The 10,135-nt window shown below is 30.8% G+C and overlaps 2 protein-coding genes and 1 long non-coding RNA gene across 6 annotated transcripts in view; 1 reads left to right on the top strand and 2 right to left on the bottom strand.

The window, feature by feature from the left end:
• Positions 1-1,095, bottom strand: part of LOC120353297 — a 49,280-nt gene extending 48,185 nt beyond the window's left edge. For both annotated transcript variants that reach the window (XR_005572280.1, XR_005572281.1), the window contains exon 1: positions 905-1,095. This is a non-coding gene — a long non-coding RNA (uncharacterized LOC120353297). The remainder of the gene's footprint in view (positions 1-904) is intronic.
• The window catches only part of LOC120353296, a 73,262-nt gene that overhangs the window by 28,854 nt on the left and 34,273 nt on the right, over positions 1-10,135 (top strand). Inside the window, exon 4 of the mRNA XM_039436469.1 lies at positions 3,860-3,990. Coding sequence (XP_039292403.1) covers positions 3,860-3,990 — 131 coding nt within the window. The remainder of the gene's footprint in view (positions 1-3,859; positions 3,991-10,135) is intronic.
• Positions 8,131-10,135, bottom strand: part of LOC111052736 (paxillin) — a 111,967-nt gene continuing 109,962 nt past the window's right edge. For all 3 annotated transcript variants that reach the window (XM_039436468.1, XM_022339737.2, XM_022339668.2), the window contains exon 6: positions 8,131-10,135. This exon is cut by the window's right edge and continues 1,566 nt beyond it. The gene's annotated coding sequence lies outside the window, so the exon portion shown is untranslated.

Here is a 10,135-nt window from a genome sequence, read left to right as displayed (position 1 = left end):
TTCACAGAATACTAGTCCAATAGATTTCAAGAAGAGGAACGAAAGTATGGAGGAACGAATGGTCCTACCCATTGAATTTCCTTCTATTTCTACAGGAATATGGAGAAGTAGAAGCAAAATCAGAGAAGAAGAGAAAAGAAAATAGAATAGGAGAAAAAGAATAAAGGGGGAAGAAGAGAACAGAAGAAAAAAAATAAGGGATGAGAGGATAAGAGAGTATAAGAAAAAGAGTAGAGAAGTGGCACGTCTACTGTACTTTCTACCGTTTGCGACAAACTAGAGGAGTTTTCGGTCGTCTGGGAAACTGATCACTTTCTGTCATTTGGGACTTCACCACTTTCTGTCATTTGGGACTCTCACCACTTTCTGTCGTTTGGGACAAAACACGTTTTCTGTCGATTGGGAAAATTCTTAAAAGTTTTCTGTCATTTGGGATTCGGCTGAATGAGAAAGTTCCAGTTTCAATTCTGCCATTTGGGAAAAAAGTAGTTTTCGGCCGTTTGGGAAAATATAGCGTTTCGGTCATTTGGGATTCTGTCAATTGGCATGCCACCTATGATGGATACTGTGAAAATAGAACATTTAAAATAAACCTATAAATATGTCTTGCAAAAAGTTTCAAAATTTAGAAAAAGAAAGTACTATCTAACGTCTCACAGTAGATCAATATTAAATCAAGATGTGAAAATAGAACATGTAAAAGTAATCAATATGAATTTCTAAAAGTTTCAAAACTTTTAAAAAGAATGCATCAACAAATCTCTTGAAAAAGATATCTAGTAGAATAATTGAATCATAGGATTAATTCTATTTGAAAATAGAACTTGTCTTTACAAGTAACAAATAGGCCTATCAATGACATGCAAAAGTTTCTAAGTTTTAGATAAATAAAGTTTCAACTAACCTCTTGCAAAATGTCTATACTGCTTTCATGAATACTGGCTGCTGTAAATCACTAGATATATCGTAGCAAAAATACTGGTTTAATAACTATTAAAATTGAACTGAGTTGAAGAAACACTAGACGATGTTGTAGCTGAAGCAGAAGTTTGGAGAGAAAATTATAACCTCTCTTTACTCTCGGACGGTAGCTGACTGACTGTCTGGCCCAGACAGTGAGTGGTTATAAAATTCAACTGAGTATTTTATCATCATTGTATCTGAAACTTTAAAAGACATCATAGTCGACAAACAATAATCTGGATACAAGTTGTATAACCTATATCACCAGTTCGCCACTCTTTGACTCTTATCTATCTCTCTGAGCGTTTGCGTTTGCCCGTTGGTAAGTGAAAATACATTGTATTTTCATGTTCATGTTTCATTCTTTCATTGAGAATTGAAAATGTCTCCTCCAAGATCGGATGTTTGGGAGTATTTTACAAAATCAAACCATTCAGTTGCCAAATGCAAGTCATGTTTTAAAGAAATAAAATACTGCGGAAACACATCCAATTTGTTTAAACATAATTTATGAAAGTTCACGGTACCAATTATTAAAAGTAAATCTGTGAATGAAAAAGCTTCAGCGTCAGGCTCCAAGTCTGTAAAGACTGTAGAAGGGAGTTTATTCAGGTAAGTTTGTTATCAACAAAGTTATTTTCAAAAATATTTGAAATCTTTTAATACTATCAAATAACCTAACAAATGCCTAAATAAATATAGGCCTACGGCTAACAAGAAGTTTGAGCCAATTCTATTCTATTTTGTTGTTGAGAAAACCGTTGGTGAAATAGGCCTAGTTGAAGTAGGCTATCCTTGTAGGATTCCTACACAATCTATTATTTTAATTATTCAAGATCAATATAGTAGGTACAAAAGTACAATAGGTAACCGGAAACGTAGGTTTTTCTGAAGTATCAAATTAATTTTCAAAAGTACTCATATTCCGATACCTACTCATATCGATACTTTTCTTCCGATACCTTAGAGGTATCGATACTTTTGTTTCGATACCGATACCAAGTACTGGTATCGATACTTTTGAGGTATCGGAACGTCCCTAGGCATGGGCTGGGTGACAGATTATAAACGAAAACAACATCAGCTGACTGTGACGTCACGGCACAGAATACATATAGAATAGAAATTCGGCTAGTATCCTGACGAGAAAATCCGCCATCTTGAAAGAAAGCTCAGCATTGTAATATAGTGAGGTCCACGTTATAATGGCAGTGTTTGATTAGCAATGGTCTATCATACAACAAAAAGCGGTTAGCGCTATCTCTTTCTCGCTTTGCTCTGTTGCCAGATCGTATTTTATTAATGTAGAATTAATAAGAAAAATATTTCATCTTGATTATGAAAATTCATTATGAAATTTTTGAAAAATATAATTTATTGTTTACTAAAATATAATTGATTATTTTAAACGAGAATGAACTAAAATATTCACAGAACTAGTAGTTCTGTAAACAGTAGACCTCGCGCAGTTTTAAACCGCATCCTCCTCTTATACTGTCCATCAGAGTAAATCCTGTCTGTATGTCGTGTCGGCGAGATATCGGTGTGAAAACAGCTAATAGCTGTTGGGTTTGGTGTATCAAAAATGCTAACATCAAAACCTTATCTTCAAGACATACTGGCAACAGGACAGCCCGAGTTCAAAGCAGAGAAAGTTCGAGAGACAATACTATGTTAATTTAGTTATAAATTGCATGCGTTATTGCACACAATCAATAGTTCATTTATTTATTCACAATGGAGACAACGGGTTTCCCCAAACATGTCTCCTTAACAATAAAAATTGTAAAGATAAAAATGAAAAAAGAAAAATAATGATAAAAATTATACGTACTTATGCTATAATAAAAAATACAAACAACAAAAATACCACCTAATTCAAAAATGAAAAATACAATGATTTCAAATACTTATGAAAAAAGTAAAAATGATACAAATGGAGAATTCAAAATTCCAAAAATTAAAGAATATAATAACAATAGCCTAATAATGAACAAAAATTCTATCAATAGAATAAATAACATTTATAACTGAACGACGTCCCAAACCATATGCATATCCACACTGATACACCAACTATTTATTTGATCAGATCAAGCTTACACAAGATTTAATTATCATAAAACGCTTTCCGGAGTTCAGCGCGAGAAAACCAGAAGACATCTAGGAGCCCAGACAAGCTGTTATAAGTTCTTTGCATCATATTATTTAATAGTCCATAAAAGTTGCATCCAATGAGGCATGCAATTTATAGTGAAGACCTTATTACAAACTAGATATTATGAATATTATTAATTCATTTTTTTATCAATCCTTTTTAAGAGACTATTCTCAAATATTTTTTTCTTTAGAATCTAATTATTTTCCATCAATAATTTTTTATTTTATATATAGGTATTCATTTACTCATTTTAATTTCTTTTTTCTAAAATTTTGCTTTTTTTCATTTTATTCCTCACATAAACTTATTTTTCCTTTTAGTTTTGTAATTGCACAATAAACCAGATTTAACAGCTCACATAACACAGATGTTCATAATTTATTTAACAAGCATATATTTGTGGTTTCCCAACACATATTTTATATATAGTGGGGGCCACAGAAAAAAAATAAACTTCAATCACAATGTGCCACTGCGAAGCGTGGCAGGGTACAGCTAGTTATTGATAAAATGGTTGAAGAACGATTGCAGTGTGAAAAATATCACAATACGATAATATTTGTGAATGAATGTTGAAGCATTGTTCTGTATTTTCAGTAAAATAAAGTTGTTGTAGGTTTATTTAGCATCTGTAACTATGGTGTGGCAATAATATTATTATTTGTGAATGAATATTTAAGAATTGTGCTGTATTTTTGCGTAAAATAAAGTTTTTTTTTTGTTGATTTGTTGTAGGTTTATTTGGCATCTGTAACTATGGTGTGGGCACAAATGGCTATGTGAACGACCCCGAGAAAGGTCTGTGTATTTGGCTGCAGAAACGATCGAAGACCAAACAAACATGGCCTGAGCGGTGGGATAATATGGTAAGTCGTTTATCTCTTCAATATATTTTACTAGAGTGAGGTCCACGTTATAATGACTGTTTCAAGCTTCAAGTTTTTATCAGGCCAGTTGAACATAGAAGTTACATATAGCCAAGTCACAATTCACATTAAAGTTAAAGAAACTTACAATAAATTGCACAGGTACAATACATACAATAGATTAACAGTGGTGTTGCTATCCTTGTCTATCATTCGACAAAGCAGATAGCATTTTCCTTTTCCTCGTCTCTTTTGGCAACAGTGTTTAATTAAGTAAGGTCGATTGTTCTGTATTTTATTAGATTTTTCTGCGTCAGAACTCCAAATGAATATTATAATGGAGTAGGATTCAATTTATTTGTCATTGTAATTACAAGAACACATGAACATCGTCATTGAATTGAAAAATTCTTTATTCATAATCATGTACAGGTACATCAGGAACAGCGTCTATCTAATACAAACAAACATAACATAAAAAGTAGTAGAAAACAGTCTTAAACCTTCTATAGAAATTGCAAAAAGTGATAAACAACAGTCATAAACCTACAGTGTGATCTTTAAGGCTGTGCAAAGGCTAAAAATGAACTTTCTACTTGTGATATTATTCAAAGTTTTTTATTCTTATATCATCAAGCTATCAAAATGAAAAAGTTGTCTCAGCAAACAATTTTTTTCTGATCATTACTTTTTGAGATAAAAGCGCCTAAAGATTAAATTTTTGGGACAGAACATTTCAAATTCGGTTAGAGATAATTCCTTGAGATTTATAGGAAGGACTCTCCATGTTCGTCTATTAAAACAAAAAAATTCTGAAAATATCAATTTTTAAGACAGATATTCAATTTACTAAAAATAACTTTTAGTTGAGTTATTTTTGGTAAATTGAATAACTTTTTCAAAAATTGATATTTTCAGAAAATTTTTGTTTTACTAGATCAACAATACCATGAAGAATCCATCCTCTAAATCTCATGGATTTATATCTTACCGAATTTGAAATGTTCTGTCCCAAACAATCAAACTTCAGGCGCTCATATCTCAAAAAAATTAATGATCAGAAAAAAAATGTTTTCCTGAGAAAACTTTTTCATTTTGATAGCTTGATGATATACGAATCGAAAAACTGTGAAAAATATCAGGAGTAGAAAGTTTATTTTTAGCCTTTGCACAGCCTTAAACTCTTTTAGGCAGTACAGAGACAATGCTATCAAATCTTCCTTGAGTTTTTTTACTTGATTTTTCGATGTCTCTATTACCTGTAATTCTAAAGGCAGCATTGTGAAGTATTTCCCTCCCATGTAAGGCGTCTTTTTCTTTAAAAAAAAACTCACCTGTGTCTTTTCTTTATCCTCCCAAATCTAGTATAGTAAACATGCGTCTGATTCTGTAGTTCTTCTACAGGATAATTCCTAAAGGTGCGTACAGATTTACGCGCCGCGAACATGAGCAAGTCACTTTTAATCAGCTGATGCCAAGCTTTTTATATCAGTATCTTACCGTTTCTGTAAAAATACAGATATAATCAGCTGATTAAAAGTGAATTGCTCATGTTCGCGGCGCGTTTATCTGTACGCACCTTAACATACATGATAACATCAAATACATATTGCCCGTAAGAACTACTAGTTTAATTAAATTTAATCGCCAAGAAAATGTATTCTTCAATCATCATTACATTTTTATAATTGAATAATTATTTGTTAATTGAATATGTTACATTTTTGAAAAAAAAACGATTTGGCAACATTGCAAAGGTAGAACGGCAAAAAGCTTTCTGCTTTTTTATTTTTATTAATTCAAGTGCTTTTACAAATATAAAGTTTCTTTAATGATAGACAGGTATATAGTGAGGTCCAAGTTATACTGGCAGTGGAGAATGGTAGGAGAACAACGTTGCCGATCCTCTGTCTTGTCAATGCCTCCTATAAAAGGTTGCTGAAACAGGTTTATTGATGTAATAACTGTTCATCCTCGTTTAAAAATACTCAATTATATTTTATTAATCAACAATATTATATTTTTCAATAATTTCATAATGAATTTTCTTAATTAAGATGAAATATTTTGTAAATTAATTATTAACTCTACATTGTTGAAACACGATCTGGCAACAGAACAAAGCGAGAAAGAAACAGTGCTATCCGCTTTGTTGAATGATAGAGAAGGACAGTTAATCATTGTTAATGCCATTATAACGTGAACCTCACTGTAGCAACACCAATAATGTTGGTGTAATTTCGAATACATTCATCAACGTTCAAACATTAGTGTGTAGAACTTATTGATTCTCATTGCTTCCAGACAGGATACATTGAGGAGAGGTATCATTATATGCATTTCGATATTGTTATCCAATTTTATCTCACCCATCAAAAACTCTCCCTTCTCTCCAGTTAATTTTGTATAATATTTAATTTTATATAAATATTGGAAAAACAAATTTATTGAGCTCCTTTTTTTAACTACTGAGAAGCACTTCTGCCATATTGCCAATGCCACTAAGATACTGCTGTCTGCTAACTGCTTGCAGCTGATCATGTTGTGAACGAATTTTTCTATTCTTGGTACAAAATAAACTGAGAAAAACAATGAGTTTTAAATAATTAACACGAACTTTGATCAGATGAGAATTTTTCAAATGCATAATATTATGAAAAACAAATCCTTCTCAGAAATGCCTTTCTCATCGTACCCTTTTTAAACGTTATAAAACTAGATCAATCGATTCTACGTTGTGATATTTGAGCGTGGTTGAATGTTTCCGAAAGCATATAAGCATACAGTTTGTGAAAATTATGGAATGAGAAAATCAAATATTTCTTTCAAAAGGATGATTTGACAGTAATGTTTTTAGTATTTCAATTAATAAAAAAATACTTTTCCTTCACTTCAAAAAATTGTCCGCCTTCTTGGATCCAACTTCAGTTTTATCTATAGGGAAGTTGGTCATGTGATAAATAATTCCAAGAGAAAATGAATGGACATAAACCGCTCATGGATATTATATCAAACTATTTCAGAGATACTAATAAATACTACAAAAAAGAGATAAGTAAAAATAAGTACGATTCAAAATATGTCTGATCAAACTTTTCTGTTCAAAGTGTTAACCTTCAAATAGGCTACAAACTGGAGAAATATTTGTGTATAAATATTTTTATAAAAAATATAATACTAGATGTTTATTTTTTATATAAATATTCATGTAATAGCCTAATAATAATCATCTAATTATAATCAAGTACAGTACTTACGGTATTAGTCATACTACCTGAAAATCATAACCAGTTTTCTGATGAAATCCAGATCCTTGTGCTGAAACAAACATAACCTGAAGCTGGATACAAATAATGCAACAATGTTGCCAGTTCCAAAAAATAGACTCTACCTCCAGTGTGTGGTCACAAATCTGCTAAACCATAACTTTCTATATCTATATCGCATATCTTAGATATAGATATAGAAACCCATAGGATCACACTTCATTCCTGTATATATCTGCATACTGACAGCAGACTACAACAGTGGTGTATTTATTTAATGAATATTATATTATACTAGCAGGTATACTAATTCACTTGGGAAAATTTTGTGTTGTAAAATGCAATCTCCTTATGTTCATAAGTGATAATGCGTCAATCATGTATTTCAGACTTTAAAAATTTACTTCAAAATTTTACAATTTCAGTAATTATTTACAGGAAAATATTTATTATTTCTCATAATATGCCAAACGGAAGAGAATTTCGCAATTTTTATGAGACATTATCTTGTTTCTGTCTTCAAAGTATCACCACCATGAACGATTTTCCATTCTAGGTACCCGAAAATAATTTATTCCTCTTTATCCTATCTTCAGGATTACAAGTCTCTCGTTGAGCACTATCTATTATCATCCTAATCATTCACCAACAATATGAGCAATAATTTAAAATTTATTGATTTCAACTATGTATAGAATATCTTTATTAAATGTCTGTTATATAAATGTAAAAAACCTCTATTGAGTAAGTTAGAATTATAACAGTTTCGGGCTTTAGCTTGCGGTACTTTTCTGGAAGTTGTATGGTTCTGAATGATTGAGTAATTGATTGATCATGAACTGGAAATATTTCAAAAAATCAAAAAACCAATAAATATTTTTTCTAATAAATTATTTTATTTTTATAACAAGTTATATGGTTTGTAACAAATGAATACAATTTTATCAGAGATTGACAATGGTGTAATAACCGAAACCGGTCTTTCTAAGTATCAATAAATCTGTGGTTTTTGACAATAATTTCTTAGTCTTTTTCAATCAATATTTTCATCAATTCTGAAGCTAGAAACGAACATGTAAGGTACCTATATAGTTCGCATTGAAAACATACAATGATCGAGACATGCTTTCGAAAACAACTAGCATACATTAATGTAAATCACTGTAACGATTTACTTTCATTCAGAATTCTCTCGAAATAAGTAAAGATTAAATTCTGATACAGTATTACGGGAACATCTCGACTGATTCTTGTCTATTGAAATCGTCAATATATTGAAAATACAAACTGAGCTTTGATATTGATATTTCTCACAAAAACTAGTCTGAGAAATCAAATTTGAATCTCCATTACAATAGGCTACATTAACTTACAATGAAAAACCACATATTATAAACTATGTATTATGTGATGCCTGTGCATATTATTACATTAATATTATTATATAAATTATCTCGCTGTATTACATCACCCCTAATAAAAAGGTTAATAACACATCTAGAAACCCACCCAGGAAAAGATTTGAAATATTTTCTTTTGGAAGGTCACCTAGAGAAATTCACTCTCTTGATGATTGAGATTATTATAAAACGCTCTACTCAATTAGAATATATTTAATTGAAGAACAATTGTAGGCCTCTATATTACATGAAATAATAACTCAGATTTCCCAAATACACTCTTGAATATTAACAATCATTCACGTTATTGAGATTAAAGTAATACGATTTTGTTAAAACAAGATATTGCGTCATTAACCATAACAGTATTTGATGATGTTCATAAAATTATATTAATTACAACCGATACACACAAATCGCAAAGTTATTTTGATAATTACAAATTAAAAAAAAAACTTAAAACTAAAACAGTTGAAATATAAAGCACATAATACAACAAGATTGGAAGCTTTCAATATATTACACAAACAGTATATTACCGTATTACGTTTTAGTGAACTTTGTTGTTACAAATAAACATCAATACAAGAAAGTATTGTCAATATTACTTGATAATACAATAATTACAAGAAATTAATTTTTCAAGAGCTTACTACGAATGTTGGCACAGTTAATACTTAATTATATTTCTACAACTTAGTTTAAAAGCTGCAACTTTTAATTAATGTACAAATATTATTTTATTTAAAAGCTAAGAAATCAAATGGACATAAATGAGGTATTATTGGTGGAAGAGTAAGATGAAAAAGAACGCAAATAATGCTCTTATTACAATAATAGTAATGCAATTAAGATTAATAAAGAGGTAGGCTCAACTCACACTTACGCGACTCAGGTCGAGAAGAGACTCGACTCTAGTCGAGAGCATGTGCTTTCAAATGGTGACGTCGCGGAGACTAGAATCAACTGGTCTGAGTGTCACCATTTGGAAACACATGCTCTCGACCTGAGTCGCATAAGTGTGAGTTGAGCCGTAGGCCTACCTAGTCTTTATTGCCGTATACATAATCAATACAAGACAGGGCAAGGAAATGAATGTGTTAGTTTGTTTCTAAAGTTGGGTTTTCGTTTGTGCGTAAATGCCGTCGTCGACCACGACAGGGAGAGAATTTCAGATTGGGTGGATTTCAATTTGTCCACATAACCTAAACGATTATGTTCAATTATGTTTTAATTGGGCGTTGAGCTTATACACTTTTAAATGTAATAATGATAATATTATTGCCAGAAATGCCTATTTGGAATACATTTTAAAAAATTTATGAAATACCATAATTTATCCAATATTGCAATAGAACAGTCTCCTAGATTCCAAAAACATCTAATCTATTAATCTAATTGATTGTTATGAATTCTATTGATGTTTAATAACAATTTTTGTACTTTTTGCAAAATTTCTCTTTTTTACTTTTCAATCAA

This window comes from Nilaparvata lugens, chromosome 10, assembly GCF_014356525.2.
Source record: "Nilaparvata lugens isolate BPH chromosome 10, ASM1435652v1, whole genome shotgun sequence".
Classification (NCBI taxonomy): Eukaryota; Metazoa; Arthropoda; class Insecta; order Hemiptera; family Delphacidae; genus Nilaparvata; species Nilaparvata lugens.
This window is presented reverse-complemented; position numbering and strand designations above follow the sequence as displayed.